The sequence below is a fragment of the Narcine bancroftii genome, chromosome 2 (genome assembly GCF_036971445.1).
Source record: "Narcine bancroftii isolate sNarBan1 chromosome 2, sNarBan1.hap1, whole genome shotgun sequence".
NCBI lineage: Eukaryota > Metazoa > Chordata > Chondrichthyes > Torpediniformes > Narcinidae > Narcine > Narcine bancroftii.
The window spans coordinates 356,732,824-356,750,369 of record NC_091470.1 but is presented as its reverse complement, the minus strand read 5'-3'; the positions used below and the strand labels follow the sequence as shown (position 1 = coordinate 356,750,369).

The 17,546-nt window shown below is 38.3% G+C and overlaps 1 protein-coding gene across 1 annotated transcript in view; it reads right to left on the bottom strand.

The window, feature by feature from the left end:
• Positions 1 to 1,430: 1,430 nt before the first annotated feature.
• The window catches only part of twsg1a (twisted gastrulation BMP signaling modulator 1a), a 96,862-nt gene continuing 80,746 nt past the window's right edge, over positions 1,431 to 17,546 (bottom strand). Inside the window, exon 5 of the mRNA XM_069922391.1 lies at positions 1,431 to 2,041. Coding sequence (XP_069778492.1) covers positions 1,860 to 2,041 — 182 coding nt within the window. The 3' untranslated portion in view covers positions 1,431 to 1,859. The remainder of the gene's footprint in view (positions 2,042 to 17,546) is intronic.

Below are 17,546 nucleotides of genomic sequence, written 5' to 3'. Positions count from 1 at the left end.
TTAGTCTACAGAGATGTTGGAATCAGTGGGAGTTTCCTTGAAGGAGCGTTGAAGAAAGGATCATCAGTGGAAGGTAGACTTCTTGCCAAACAAATAGGCACAGAAATAGAGGCTCATGACAGGCTCAGAACCTGTTAATGTGCAATGCTGGTGTATGAAGGAGAGGTAGAGGACAGTCTGCTCAGCATCAGAGAAGGGGAGGTCAGAGTGAAATGTGAAGTAACAGCAGGGGTTGGAGTTGGGCCTTGGGGGGGGGGGGTCTGCTTCATTGTACTAACTGTTAAAAACTGATCAGGCTCTGAATTTCTCTTCAAAAATGACTAACCTGAGGGAGCAACTAAGGAGTGAAAGCTTTTTAGGAATGCAGCTCTCCCTCCACACTGCAATGGAATGAAAAACTCATTTCTGGGGGGGGCTCAAGCCTCAGTATCAGATCGAGCAATACATAAACACGGCAGAGAAACTTAGCAGGTCACACAGCATCCACAGGATGAAAAGGGAATTGGCGTCTTAGACTTGATCCCTTCGTTGGGAATGTGGAAAAACAGCTAGACATCTGAATAACATGGTTGGTGGGGGGGTCGAGGGAGCAGGAGGAGCAGAAGGGGAAGAGCACAGGCTAACAGATAAGAGGAAATTGGTGGACACAGGTGGGAATGGCTGAAGAGAAATAAGCTAAGAAGCGATGGGGAGAGAAGGGTAGATCTCTGATAAGAGGAGGAAGGCAAGGGGGTGAGGAGCTTGTGGAAAGGAGAAAGAGAAATAGGAAAAGAGAGACCGACCGGGTTAGTGGGATTAATGGAAACTGGATGCCGTCTGGTTGGAGAGTGCCGAGATGTTGTCCCTCCAATTTGCAATTGGCCTCGATTTGGCAGTGCATAAGGTCATGGACAGACACGTCAGTGTGGCCATGGTGCATTTAATTAAAACGGCTTCCACAGTGGGGGGAGGATCCTTGCCGAAGCGGACAGAGTGAAGGTGCTAAATGAAACAGTCTTCCAGTCTGTGCCCACCCTCCCTGCTGTGGAGGAGGCCACATGAATCTTTCACCTTCCGATTCAGGGAGGCAAGTGCTCCCAACTGAGCCACAGCCCACGCTGTTCACTTGAGCCATGGAGTGAAGAAAGAGACTGTGTGAACTGAACAAAGGGAAGGAAATAAATAATAAGCCTTTCAAAGATTACAGAGCAAAGGTGAAGGTTAGGTCTAACCTCATTGAATAATGAAGCAAAATTGGGATTTAAAGGTTTAATTGTGTTTCAAACATTCCTGCAAGTCACTAAAGTGAGCCTAATTATTTACAATGAGATTAGGAGGGAGTTCCAAGTGTACTGGCTCAGTGCCATTGTGGTGATGATAAAATGTATTTTAGCATAATAAAATGAGCAGACTTTTTATTAAGATCATTTCAATCATGATCTGCTGCTAGATATTTTGAATTCATTTTATTGTAAAGTGCTATGTACATAAGGTTGATGAAAACTAGTGATAACTACTGAACAGCCCTAGTCACCTATACAAAAATAGTTTACTCATAACATCAAGTAAGCAGATGCAGGAGTATAGCAATTAAAAAAACAGATGGTTCACTGATTTATTCTATATATCCAGTCACCGTGATTGGAAAGGAATGCTTTCTTTTAAATTACAAAAATATCAGCAGTAATTACACCATAAAAAAGCTGCAGTTTCCTCACTCCTATCCATTTCGAAGTCCAATGTCGGTATTCACTCCTAAGCATGAAGTGCATAACTTCAACAAAAATTTTTAAAAAAAAAAGTAAAACTTAAAACTTCACGTCAAAAGACAGTCACCAATTTTTAACTCTACATTTCTTCACAACATTACAGTTCTGTCTTCAAAAGGTACAGTTCATACATTTGACCACCTTGTTGCCGTAATCAATGCAGTCTGGGCCTACACATTCGCAGCAGGCATTGTGAAACCATCTGTACTTCGAGGCACCCATGGACTCGCACGAATTTTTACACTGATGGATTGACATGCAGTCATTGAAGTAAACCACTGTGCAGTGAGGCTCTGTAATTAAAATATTAAGAAAAGTCAGAAAATGTTAAACATGCATTTTAAGGGTACCTTTAAAACACAACAATGAGCAAGAAAAGCTCAACCCTGGGCTATATGATGTGTGATATTTTAGATTTGATAACTTTTTTTTACTTAGTATTTTTACTTGTTATTTTTTTTTGTTTGTGAGTGTTTTTTTTATATATATATTATTAACTTTATTAATTCTTCATTCTTTATTTTGGGGGGGAAGGGTGGGTTTTTTTTATATATAGATTTTTTTTAGTGGTCGTATATATCGGGGGGGGGGTAGACTGATTTAATTTTTGTTTTTCTTTAAATGTAATTTTTTTTTGTTTTATTCATGTGATAAAATCTTTAAATAAAGTTTTAAAAAACCCCTGGGCGACATGGATATATATTGGGACTGGGGAGATGTGAAAAAAACTTGATGAAAGAGGGGTTTACGGTGAATCTAAGGGTGCAGGGGCTGGTTGAGGGATAAAGAAAGGAATTCCACTGGGAATGTGCAGGAGACCAGAAATGGAAAGGCATTGCCTGCAAGAGGCTACAGACACAGGGAGGACAAGGCCACAGAGGAATTTGAAAACATGAAAATTTAAAAAAAAAATATACAGTAAAACCCTTTATCCTGAATTCATCCAACTGGCAGCCTCCAGCAGCAGGCAAAAAAAATTGAGGAAATTATAGGTTAAAAAATATACATGTTTAAAATTGTAAAAGTAAATGTTCTCTGAAGTAACACATAAATCTTTGGAGAAGACGGGAGCAAATATTCAGTCAGCGGAGGGCCTTGGTCGTGTTTTGCTCATAGCAGCTGCTTGAATAAAGTTGTGTGAAACAGCAAAGGTGATTCCCAGGATGAAGAGCGGGTTGATGCCACTCACTGTTGGGGGGAACTCTCTTATCCCTGCTTAGTAAGAGTCATCCTGGTCAGAGGCTTTATCTGTAAACATTATTATCTGGAACATAATTTAACTCAAAACAGTCAACCAGTTTACCTACCTCGCCTGCACTATTTCATCTGATGCAAGGATTGACAAAGAGATAGACAACAGACTCGCCGAGGCAAATACCGCCTTTGGAAGACAACACAAAAGAGTCTGGAAAAACAACCACCTGAAGAAACACACAAAGATCAGCGTGTACAGAGCCGTTGTCATATCCACGCTCCTGTTCGGCTCCGAATCATGGGTCCTCTACCGGCATCACCTACGGCTCCTAGAACGCTTCCATCAGCGCTGCCTCCACTCCATCCTCAACATTCATTGGAATAACTTCATCACCAACATCGAAGTACTCGAGCTGGCAGAGTCCGCAAGCATCGAATCCTCGCTGCTGAAGACCCAACTGCGCTGGGTGGGTCACGTCTCCAGAATGGAGGACCATCGCCTTCCCAAGATCGTGTTCTATGGCGAGCTTTCCACTGGCCACCGAGACAGAGGTGCACCAAAGAAGAGGTACAAGGACTGCTTAAAGAAATCTCTTGGTGCCTGCCCCATTGACCACCACCAGTGGACTGATATCACCTCCAACCATGCATCTTGGCGCCTCACAGTTCGGCGGGCAGCAAACTCCTTTGAAGAAGACCGCAGAGTCCACCTCACTGACAAAAGACAAAGGAGAAAAAACCTAACACCCAACCCCAACCAACCAATTTTCCCTTGCAACCGCTGCAACCGTGCCTCCCTGTCCCGCATCGGACTTGTCAGTCACCAACGAGCCTGCAGCAGACATGGACATACCCCTCCATAAATCTTCATCCGTGAAGCCAAGCCAAAGATTTAACTCATACATTACATTAATAAATCTCAACTGTACTGCTTCATAATAATTCATAAAATTGGGGAACTGTTACCTATAATGTTATTGTTAATCTTTTGGTTAGCTCCGTGGAGGGGAAGGAACCTGGAGATGCAGCGACAGTTAAATATTTTCAAAGAATTTGATTGAAAATATAGTAAAATGCTTTAATGTTTGTTTAAGTGAAGTTTGTTTAGTGTAAGTATAGTATTTTTGTCTTTTAAACTGTTTATTCTTAATGTAGGTGTATTAGTTCGACGTTGTAAGAGCAAGTCTCAGGCAACTGGAAAATACACTTATCCGACATCTACCAATCCCCATAGGTGCTGGATATCAGGGGTATCTGGCATTTCTTTTTTATTTCAGATTTATATTATCTACATTTTTTAACTTCACTTTTTAAAAATATTTTATTTAATATAAAAATCACTTAACAAACATATCACAATATTTCAAACTTAATCTCAGTACATGTGGTATTTTATATTAAAAAAAAAGTACAAAAGAAAGGAAAACTTCCTATAAATCCCCCCACCCCTCCCGCAACAAACTAAAAACAAAGGAAAAAGAAAAAGGGACAAAAAAGCCACAACAGGAGTACTTAACTTTCCAATACTTTTAAACTTTTAAATATATTCATAGAGACCCATAAGAGAAAGGGAATGTTTGAGATTAATTTGAATTTTAATAACGTTTGTAAATATGGGCTCTATATTTCACAAAAAATGTTTATCTCTTAAATTATAAGTAATTTTCTCATGTGGAATACAACTCTGAACTTCTGCATGCCATCTATCTATTCCCAAATCAATACATGACTTCCAAGTTACAGCAATACATTTTCTAGCTATTGCTAAGGCAATTTGAACAAATTGTTCTTGATACATATTCAATTTTAATTTGGGTTTAATCCCTCCAACATCTCCCAGTAAAAATAACATTGGATCCTGTGGGAATCTTACTCCAGTTATCCATTCTAATAAATTACCCAAATCAAGCCAAAAAAAGTTTAATTGTAGAACACTGCCAAGTTGAATGCAAAAAAGTACCAACTTCTTGTCCACATCTAAAACATAAATCTGAATAAATATAATTCATATTATGTAACTTTTGTGGTGTTAAATACAACTGATGAATAAAATTATATTGAACTACCCAATATCCCACATTAACTGTACTTTTCATACTCTCTCTACATATCTGAATCCATCTACATTCATCTATTTGCTTATTTAAATCTACCTCCCATTGATGTCTTGATTTATGAACAGCATTTCAAGCCTACTTTTGTAATAATTTATACATCTCTGAAATATAATTTATTGACATCTTTAGTACATAATCATAATTCTTCTTCAGTCTCTGCTGGTAATACTAAATCTTGACCAAATAAATTTCACAAAAAAAATCTCTTAATTTGATATTAACAAAATTTTGTATTTTCCAATATCTTAAACTTCTCCTTCATTCTACTAAAAGTAATAAATTTCACAGCTTCAAAGCAATCTTGAATTTTCCTAAAACCATACTTTAGCCACATTAAAAAAAAATTTCCATAGAAAATGCATTGTCTATTTTGAAATAAAGGTGTTCTTCCACCGGACCAGAGCTCGATAAAATAGGGGAGAAGGTACCAGAACATCTACTTTATAAGTGGGATGAAAAACTGGTGCAATATAGAAGTTCACCAGTACTGCACCATCTGCTCAACATTTGGAAGAAGATTCACATAGAAAGGAAAAAAATCAAATTACCAACTAACAAAATTATTATTGACGCAAAATCCGCTAATCCCTTTCACAATAGATAACCTTTCCTTTAGAGAATGGGAGAGAAAAGGGATTAAAACAATAGAAAATTGTTTTTTTGGGAAATAATTTATTATCATTTGAACAAATGAAGTACAAATACGGAATAACTTTGCATACCACCAACTGAAAACCTACTTAAAGGACAAATTGGGAAGCAGACTGAGATTACTAGAAGGAACAGACACAATGATAATTAAAAGATTTATAACAAACATGTACATCAAGCTGCACGAGAAAGAAAATGATGAAATAAGCTATAAACCCAAACAAAAGTGGGAACAAGATCTAAACATAAAGATAAAAAATGAAATATGGGAAAAGCTATGCTCCGGAACTATGAGAAATATAATAAACACGAGGTTACGCATGATACAATATAATTGGTTCTTTCTTCTTTGGCTTGGCTTCGCGGACGAAGATTTATGGAGGGGGTAAAAAGTCCACGTCAGCTGCAGGCTCGTTTGTGGCTGACAAGTCCGATGCGGGACAGGCAGACACGATTGCAGCGGTTGCAAGGGAAAATTGGTTGGTTGGGGTTGGGTGTTGGGTTTTTCCTCCTTTGCCTTTTGTCAGTGAGGTGGGCTCTGCGGTCTTCTTCAAAGGAGGTTGCTGCCCGCCAAACTGTGAGGCGCCAAGATGCACGGTTTGAGGCGTTATCAGCCCACTGGCGGTGGTCAATGTGGCACATTGCCACATAATTGGTTACACAGGCAATATATCACGCCTCAAAAGTTAAATAAATGGGATCCAACAGTATCAGATAGATGTTTTCGCTGTAAGAAGGAAACGGGAACAACAGTACATGCAATTTGGGCATGTGAGAAAGTGGAAAAGTTTTGGGAAGATCTAAATCAGGTATTAGATAAAATCACAAAAAGCAATATACCAAAAAATTCAGAGATCTTTCTTCTAAGTAATATAAGAAGTAAAGAATTAGGCCTCAAACTGGATGAAGCGCAAAAAAGATTTATTATGATAGCCTTAGCTGTAGCAAAAAAATGTATAAATGTTTTCCATTGGAAAAAATAAAGTCACAGTATTCAAACAAATTTGGGAACCGTACATGGAACACAACAGAGAGGGCCTACCACAGACCTCCACCCCCTAAAATGATAGAATGAGTAGAAGACGAAATGAACTGACCCAGTGTGTAAAAGCAGATGACACAATTTTCTTGTTTATTTTCATTGTGTGATGACATTGTTTAATGGGTTTACTGTATTGTATATGTTGAACGTTTAGTGAGTAGGGAAGGGGGTGGAAAGGAGGGAGGGAAGGGAGGGGGGAAAAAGGGGAGACAATGACATTGTGTATATTCAAGAGCGAAATGTTTGTGTGTATTTTGATTAAAATTGTTCACAGTGTGAAAAATAAAAAAAATTTTAAAAAAGGTGTTCTTCCACCAATCTCTTTCTCAATTTTATTCCAAAGTTCAATTAAATGTTTCAGCATGTGTGTTTCTTTATTTGTTATTAACAATATTTCATTCCATTTATATATAAAATGTTGTGGATCTGCTTCTCCTATTTTATCAAGTTCTATATTCACCCATATAACCACTTACAGCACAGAACAGGCCAGTTCGGCCCTACTAGTCCATGCTGTAAGAAATCCCCACCCTCCTAGTCCCACTGACCAGCACCCGGTCCATACCCCTCTAGTCCCCTCCTCTCCATGTAACGATCCAGTCTTTCCTTAAATGTAACCAATGATCCCGCCTTGACCACGTCTGCCGGAAGCTCATTCCACATCCCCTCCACCCTTTGCGTAAAGGAATTTCCCCTCATGTTCCCCTTATAATTTCCCCCCTTCGATCTTAAACCATGTCCTCTAGTTTGAATCTCCCCCTTTCTTAATTGAAAAAGCCTATCCACATTTACTCTGTCCCTTTTAAAATCTTAAACACCTCTATCAAGTCCCCTCTCAATCTTCTACGCTCCAGAGAAAAAAGCCCCAGTCTGCACAACCTTTCCCTGTAACTCAGACCCTGAAATCCTGTCAACATTCTCGTGAACCTTCTCTGCACTCTCTCTATTTTGTTGATATCTTTCCTATAATTTGATGACCAAAACTCCAATGTGGCCTCACCAATGCCTTGTACCCCTGCTGGAACATTATTTAACTCATACATTACATTCTCGTGAACCTTCTCTGCACTCTCTCTATTTTGTTGATATCTTTCCTATAATTTGGTGACCAAAACTCCAATGTGGCCTCACCAATGCCTTGTACCCCTGCTGGAACATTATTTAACTCATACATTACATTCTCGTGAACCTTCTCTGCACTCTCTCTATTTTGTTGATATCTTTCCTATAATTTGGTGACCAAAACTCCAATGTGGCCTCACCAATGCCTTGTACCCCTGCTGGAACATTATTTAACTCATACATTACATTAATAAATCTCAACTATGCTGTTTCATAACAATTCACAAAATTGGGGAACTGTAAACCTCCTAAATCGTATTTCCATGTCAATTTCTCCAAAGAAACCCTAGACATTTTTCCTTTCCGTAAAAATTTTCTAACACAAACATTTAATTCCTTAAAAATTTTTTTTTTGAGGAATTGAAATTGGAATAAATTGAAATATTGTATTCGAGGAAAAACATTAATTTACAATTTACTCTACCTATCAAAGTAATAGGTAACATATTCAATTTTTCCAAATCTTCATTAATTTGTTTTAATAAAGATAAATAATTTAATTTAAATAATTTTGTTAAAATCTGATTGCATACGAATACCTAAATATTTTATGCTAAGATCGGGCCATCTCAATTCAATTACTTTCTTACATTTCTGATTATCTCCATTAACTAAAGACATAATTTCGCTTTTCTCTCAATTAATTTTATAACCTAATATATCTCCATATTCTTTTATTCTACTTTAAGTTGATGCAAATAATTTAAAGCATCTGTGAAATAAATCTAAATATCATCTGCAAATAAATTTACATTCTTTTTGCTTCAACTTAATATCCACAATCTTTTGAATCTTGTTTTATTAATTCAGCTAACGATTCTATTGCTAAAACAAATAAAGCTGGGGACAATGGGTAACCTTGCCTACTTAATCTTGTTAATTCAAAAGATGTTGAAATCTGTCCATTTGTCACTTCTTTTGCAATCGGATTTTTATACAACATTCTAACCCAATCTATAAATATAGAACCCAATTTACATTTCTCTAAAACTTTAAAGAGGAAATCCCATTCTAATCTATCAAATGCCTTTTCTTTTTTTTAAAAATTTTTTTTATTTTTCACACCATAAATCACGTTAGCCATGATATACACTTTTTCTTTTTCACACATATACAGTGACTTTTTCTCCCCCCCCCCCTCCCTCCTCCCAAGCCACCCCCCCACCCCCCCCTCTCATCCATTTTAGGTATACAATCTAGGTTGCATTAAGCCAGTCAGACAATGTTGTCATTCAACAAAAATACACCAGAAATTCTACTGAGTCCATTCTTTTCTTTTCTTCTCCTTCCATCAACTTAGGTAATGTTTGTTCCCGGTAGGTTTTCGCTATTGTATTTAATGTAAGGCTCCCATACTTGTTTGAATATTTCAATATTATTTCTTAAACTATATGTTATTTTTTCTAATGGATTACATTTATTCATTTCTATATACCATTGTTGTATTTTCAAATTATCTTCCAATTTCCAGGTTGACATAATACATTTTTTTGCTACAGCTAGGGCTATCTTAACAAATCTTTTTTTGTGCATCTTCCAAGTCAATTCCAAATTCTTTATTTTTTTATGTTACTTAGGAGAAAGATCTCTGGATTCTTTGGTATATTGTTTTCTGTTATTTTATTTAATATCTGATTGAGATCATCCCAAAATTTTTCTACTCTCTCACATGTCCAGATTGCATGAATTGTTGATCCCCTTTCTTTTTTACATCAAAAACATCTATCAGATACTGTTGGGTCCCATTTATTTAACTTTTGCGGTGTAATGTATAGTCTGTGTAACCAATTATATTGTATCATACTCAGCCTCGTATTTATTGTATTTCTCATCGTTCCAGAACATAATTTCTCCCATGTTTCCTTTTTTATCTTTATATTTAAATCTTGTTCCCATTTTTGTTTAGTTTTACCATTTGTTTCCTCATTCTCCTTTTCTTGCAGTTTAATATACATATTTGTTATAAATCTTTTGATTAACATTGTATCTGTAATCACATATTCAAGGTTACTTCCCTCTGGTAAACTCAAATTGCTTCCTAATTTCTCTTTCTAGTAGGATCTCAGTTGGTAATATGCCAGCACTGTATCTCCAGTTATATTGTACTTATCTCTCATTTGTTCAAAGGATAAGAATCTACTTCCTGAAAAACAATTTTCTATTCTTTTAATCCCTTTTTTTTCCCATTTTCTAAAGGAAAGGTTGTCTATTGTAAAAGGGAGTAGCTTATTTTGCGTCAATATTAGTTTTGGTAATTGATAATTTGTTTTATTTCTTTCTACATGAATCTTCTTCCATATATTGAGGAGATGGTGTAATACTGGAAAAGTTCTATGTTGTACCAATTTTTCGTCCCATTTATATAATATGTGTTCAGGTATCTTTTCCCCTATTTTATCTAATTCTAATCTCGTCCAGTCTGGTTTTTCCCTTGTTTGATAAAAATCTGATAGGTACCTTAATTGTGCGGCTCTATAATAATTTTTGAAGTTTGGCAATTGTAAGCCTCCTTGTTTATACCATTCTGTTAATTTATCTAGTGCTATCCTCGGTTTCCCCCCTCTCCATAAAAATTTCCTTATTATTTTCTTTAACTCTTTGAAGAATTTTTCTGTCAGTTGTATTGGCAATGCCTGAAATAAGTATAGTATCCTTGGAAAAATGTTCATTTTAATACAGTTTATCCTTCCTATCAGTGTTAGTGGTAGCTCTTTCCAATGCTCTAAATCGTCCTGTAATTTTTTCATTAGTGGATTGTAATTGAGTTTATATAATTGGCCTAGATTTTTGTTTATTTGTACACCTAGGTATTTTATTGCCTGCATTTGCCATCTGAATGGGGATTCCTTCTTAAATTTTGAGAAATCCGCGTTATTCATAGGCATTGCTTCACTTTTATTTACGTTTATCTTGTATCCCGACACTTCTCCATATTCCTTCAATTTCTTATATAGTTCTTTTATTGATAGTTCTGGTTCTGTTAAGTACACTATCACATCATCCGCAAATAGACTGATTTTATATTCCCTGTCTTTTATTTTTATTCCTTTTATATTATTATCTATTCTTATCGATTCTGCTAGTGGTTCTATAGCTAGCGCAAACAATAATGGTGATAGTGGGCATCCCTGCCGCGTTGACCTGCTTAAGTTAAATTGCTTTGATACATGTCCATTTACTGTCACTTTCGCTAACGGTCCCTTATATAATGCTTTAATCCAATGAATATACTTCTCCGGTAAACTGAATTTTTGCAATACTTTGAACAAATAATTCCATTCTACTCTGTCGAAGGCCTTCTCTGCGTCTAAAGCAACTGCTACTGCAGGTGCTTTATTTCCTTCTACTGCATGAATTAAGTTAATAAATTTACAAATATTGTCTGTTGTGCGTCTATTTTTGATATATCCAGTTTGGTCTAAATTTACCATTTTCGGTACCTGTTCTGCTAATCTGTTTGCTAATAGTTTAGCTATTATCTTATAATCTGTGTTTAGCAAAGATATTGGTCTATATGATGCTGGTGAGAGTGGATCTTTCCCTTGTTTTAGTATAACTGTAATTATTGCTGTTTTACATGAATCTGGTAAGTTTTGTGTCTCATCAATCTGGTTGATTACATCCAGGAGGGGCGGTATTAATAGATCTTTAAATGTTTTGTAGAATTCTATTGGGAGTCCATCCTCTCCTGGTGTCTTATTATTTGGTAATTTTTTTATTATCTCTTGTATTTCTACTGTTCCAAATGGTTCTTTTAATTTATTTTGTTCCTCTATTTGTAGTTTTGGTAGTTCAATTTTAGTCAAAAATTCATCTATTTTCCCTTCTTTCCCTTCGTTTTCAGTTCAGTATAATTGTTCATAGAATTCTCTGAAGTTTTCCTTAATTTCTTTTGGATTATATGTAATTTGTTTGTCTTTTTTTCTTGTTGCCAATACCATTTTCTTAGTTTGCTCTGTCTTAAGCTGCCATGCTAAGATTTTGTGTGTTTTTTCACCTAGTTCATAATATTTCTGTTTTGTCTTCATTATATTCTTCTCCACCTTATATGTTTGTAATGTTTCATATTTTATTTTTTTATCCGCTAATTCTCTTCTTTTGGTTGTATCTTCCTTTATTGCTAATTTTTTTTCTATGTTTACTATTTCCCTTTCCAACTGCTCTGTTTCCTGATTATAGTCCTTCTTCATCTTGGTTGCATAACTTATTATTTGCCCTCTAATGAATGCTTTCATTGCGTCCCATAGTATAAACTTATTTTCCACTGATTCCGTATTTACTTCAAAATACATTTTTAATTGTTTTTCAATAAATTCTCTAAAATCCTGTCTTTTAAGTAGCATGGGGTTTAATCTCCATCTATACATTCTTGGAGGGATGTCCTCTAGCTTTACTGTCAGTATTAAGGGTGAATGGTCCGATAGCATTCTTGCTTTATATTCTGTTTTTCTTACTCTATCCTGCATACTAGCTGATAACAAAAATAGGTCTATTCTTGAGTATGTTTTATGTCTAGTCGAGTAGTATGAGTATTCCTTTTCTTTTGGGTTTTGTTTCCTCCATATGTCCACAAGTTTCATTTCTTGCATTGATTTAATTATAAATTTGGTTACTTTGTTCTTCCTGTTAATTTTTTTCCCTGTTTTATCCATATTTGGATCCAAATTCAGATTGAAATCCCCTCCTATTCCCTATGTTCCCTTGTGTATTAGCTACCTTCAAAAAGATATCTTGCATAAACTTTTGATCTTCTTCGTTAGGTCAATATATATTAAGTAGATTCCAAAGCTCCGAATATATCTGACATCTTATAACATATCTCCCTGCTGGATCTATTATTTCCTCTTCTATTTTAAATGGCACATTTTTGCTAATTAATATAGCCACTCCTCTTGCTTTTGAATTATACGATGCTGCTGTTATATGTCCTACCCAATCTCTCTTTAATTTCTTGTGCTCCAATTCAGTTAAGTGTGTTTCTTGGACAAATGCTATATCTATTTTTTCCTTTTTCAGTAAATTTAGTAGTTTCTTCCTTTTAATTTGGTTATGTATTCCATTAATATTTAAAGTCATATAGTTCAGCATAGCCATTTTATATTTTGTTTATCTTCTCTTTCCGTTTTTCCATCATTACCTTTCCTCCTTTTCCATTTCTGTTTTCTTATTTTCAACTCTTTACAAGACAACATTCCTACAACATCCAACATTTTCCTTATTCTCCTATTTCTATCTTCTTTATCCCCAATCTCCCCTTCCCCTCCTGAGTTGTCCTTTATCCCTTGTCGGACAACCACATCTCCCCTCTCCATTTGGATTTGCGAATCCACTCGCAAGCGTCAACTGATTTTGCAGTGACCGCTCTTTTCCCCCACCCAGCCCCCCCCAGAAAAGATTTCACTTTTCATATGTCACAAAGGTCACTCTTTTAATTCCCTCCTTATTCTCTCTATTCCATTACCTTCCCTTATTAATTCTTGTCTATACTATCTATGTTTTCCTCTAATTACAGATACTTTCACGTATGCCCATTGTCTCTATTCACTCTTATACCTCTTTACCCGCATACATATCAATCGTGGTCATTTTTACTCTCATTACCCGTCTTCATCCCTCAGTCTATTTTTGTAATTGTTCTGCAAATTTTCGTGCTTCTTCTGGATCCGAGAACAGTCTGTTTTGTTGTCCTGGAATAAATATTTTCAATACCGCAGGATGCTTCAGTATAAATTTATACCCTTTCTTCCATAAAATCGCCTTTGCTGTATTGAACTCTTTTCTCTTCTTTAGGAGTTCAAAACTTATATCTGGATAAATGAAGATTTTTTGCCCTTTATACTCCAGTGGTTTGTTGCCCTCTCTTACTTTTTCCATTGTCTTCTCCAGTACCTTTTCTCTTGTAGTATATCTTAGGAATTTTACTACAATAGATCTTGGTTTTTGTTGTGGTTGTGGTTTAGAGGCCAATGCTCTATGTGCCCTTTCTATTTCCATTTCTTGCTGTAGTTCTGGACATCCTAGGGTCTTAGGGATCCACTCTTTTATAAACTCCCTCATATTCTTGCCTTCTTCATCTTCCTTAAGGCCCACTATCTTTATGTTATTTCTTCTGTTATAATTTTCCATTATATCTATTTTTTGAGCTAGTAGTTCTTGTGTCTCTTTAGTTTTTTTATTAGATTCCTCCAATTTCTTTTTTAAGTCTTCTACCTCCATTTCTGCTGCTACTGCCCGCTCTTCCATCTTGTCCATTTTTTTCCCCATTTCTGTTAAGGTCATATCTATTTTATTCACTTTCTCTTCTGTGTTGTTTATTCTTCTTCTTAAATCATTGAATTCCTGTGTTTGCCATTCTTTAAATGACTCCATGTATCCTCTAACAAGAGCAAGTATATCCTTTACCTTGCCTTTCCCTTCATCTATTTCACTGTATTCTTCCTCTTCTTCTTCCTCTGGGTTGGCCATCTGTTGTTTCTTTGTTGCCCTTTCCTTCTCTTCTTTCTTGTTTCCATTGTCTTCTGTGGTCTCTTCTTGCTGCAGGTGTTCTGCAGCTGTCGTTGCCGGCTGTGGAGATCGACTCTCCAGCTGGTCCCCCCTCCCGTCGGTGTGTTTTTTTTCATGCGCGGTTGCGCACTTTTACTCGGCTCTGTAGGCCATTGTTGTAGTTCTTTTTCTACCGACCTGAGGTAGCGGGCTCCTCTCTCCACAGCGGGCCTCTTCGGACAGGTAAGGCCTTCACCTTTTTCCTCCGTTGTCTTCTCTTCCTCTCTTCTTACCGTTGATTTTGATTTTTCTTCTTTTGTCTCCATCTTCTTTCCACCTTTATACTCACTTTTCTTTAACTTTTATTTCTGTGCCTTTGTATTTTCTCTTGTTTTTCCCGACTTTTCTGGAGAGGGCTGGAGTTCTCCGTCCGGCCACTACTCCATCACGTGACTCCTCCTATCAAATGCCTTTTCAGCATCCAAAGTCACTGCCACACTCATGTCTCCCATTTTTTGAACCAAATGTATCAAACTAAGGAGCCTCGCTACATTATCTGAAGGTTTCCAACCCTTAACAAATCCAGTTTGATCCATATGTATTAATTTTGATAAATATTTTGCCAATCTATTTGCTACTATTTTATAATGAACATTTAATAATGAAATTGGTCATTTTTTAAAAACTTCTCTATGTCAAGAGGCACTGGTGGGTTGAGGGATGAATGAAGTAAAATGGGATGCCAGATAGTGCACACTGGAAGCTAGTGGATATAGCGGGAAAATAGTAGGATCCAATGCAATGTAGTGCTCGGCTCAAATTTGCTGGTATACTTCTTTAACATTGTGAGGATACCTGTCTCCAGTATCCACTTGACCCAGATCCCCTTAAACCTCTCATTGTTTAACAAACCTATGCTCTCTGCTCTGGGAAAGGTTTTATACGATCTATCCTATTGTTGCTCTCATAATTTTGTACAACTATCAGGTTCTCCCTCTGATCACCCTTATACCACCTATGTATGTATTTGTGTATTGAATGAGCTAGCCCACCCCCAGAACCTGTGACTCTTCCCTCCCGGAAATCCTTATAAAGGCTGTTATGCCCAAACTCCTCCCTCCTTGGAACCGGGCCAGCAACATGTGAGATTTGTTGGTGTCTCAAGGTGATTAAAGCCTATATCAGAACTCTCTGTCTACAATTTAATCACCTTAAATTTTTGCCATGGACAAGGCAATATGGCCAGATAAACTGGACACCAACCCTAAAGATCCAGAGGCCTCGGTCAAATTCGATCAATGGCTGCACTGCCTCAACGCTTTCATGAGACGCAATGAGTGCAGAGTGAGGAAAACAAATGAGATCTACTCTTCACCCAGGTCGGCCACCGAGTCTTCCAGATGATAAGGGATTGCACTATTTACTCGGCCGCAATGGAGCTGCTAAAGAAATAGTATCGAAACCCGATGAACATCATCCATGCCAGATTCCTTGTCATAGACAAGTGCCTGGTGAGTCAGTCGACAAGTACAAAAGGGTCCTGTGGAGCTGGGGTGAGCCTACGACTGCAAAGAAGTCTTTGCTACTGCCCACCTAGAAGGCCTGATTTGCGAGGCATGCGAGGTTGGATTCAAGTCTGATCACATCAGACAGAGATTCCTGGAAAAGGGCGATCGAAGGCTGCAAGAAGTAGTCGATCTGGCTAAAGTACGTGACAGCACAACTGAACACAGAGGTCTTCTCTTCAGGGAACGTGGCCGCCAAATGGGGAGCTCAGGTGCCGCTATCTTGGGACGCGGGGTTCCAGGTCAACGCTGCTGCCATTGAGCACCCGAAGTGCTACTGCTGTGGGCATGCAAAGCATCCCAGAAAGAAATGCCCCATCTGTAGTGCTACATTCTCCGCCTGCAGAAAGAAAGGACCCAACCCCTTTCTAGCAGCGGCGTGTGTTCCCAGCAGCTGCTGCCATTGTGGACTGTGCCACATCTGGCTTCACCTCTGGCATTACTTCCAGTCATGGGAAGCGGCTCGGTGGGACCATGGGGATGGCAAACTGGGATGGCACCGCTTCTGGCGGCTAGGAGCAGCACTGCGTGCACAACATGGGGGCAGCCATCTTGGTGGGCACCCGTGAACCAACTCTACAGCTGCGACTCAGACAGTGACCATACGCTGGCCTCGATTACCCTGAATCACGACAGCTAACATCAACTGGCCTAGGCCACGATGAACATCGAGGTAAATGGTCGCGCCACGAACTGCCTATTTGATACAGGGAGCACGGAGAGCTTAATTCGCCCAGGCACAGTGCAGCGCTACTCTCTCATGGTTACCCCGGCACAATGTAAAGTCTCCCTGGCTTCCAAATCCCACTCGGCTGATATCCAAGGCTGCTGCACCATGACACTGACTGTGTGGGGCTTCCAGTGCCAGTTAAAGAGCGTCCAAATCCAGTTTGATGGCTCATACCCCTCTCCCTCACTGTCTGCAACTGCAAATTTTTAAACCACCTGAACCCCCTTCAGAGCACAACCTGCAGTCTCTCTACCCACTGGGTCCCACCGCTGCCCCTGTTCGAGAACCTCACCCCCGACTGCAATGGTCACCACCAAAAGCAGGTGATACAACCTTGGGGACAAAGCCTTCATCAAAGCATAAGTGAAACAGCTTCTGGTAGAAGGGATCGTAGAACCCAGTACCAGCCCCTGGGGGGCACAGGTGGTGGTTGTTAAGAGCGGAGAGAAACACCGCATTGTCATCAACTACAGCCAGACCATAAACCATATCACCCAGCTGGATGCCTAACCACTCACCCGCATTGCTGACATGGCAAACATGATCACCCAGTTCCAGGTCTTCTGAACCATTGACCTCAAGTTTTCCTACCACCACTCCCAATCTGTTTGGAAGAAAGCCCATACACTGCCTTTGAGACAGAAGGCCACCTCTACCACTTACTCCAGGTCCCCTTCAGGGTCACCAATGGGGTTTCTATCTTCCAGAGGGAGATGGACCAGATAGTGGATAACTATGGGCTAAAATCCACATCTCCTTCCCTGGACAATGTGACCATCTGCAGCAGGATCATGACACTAACCTGCAGAAATTTCACCAGATGGCCAAAAGCCTCAACCTAACATATAACCAAAAAAGTGCGTGTTCAGTACTTCATGGCTGCCCATCCTTGGC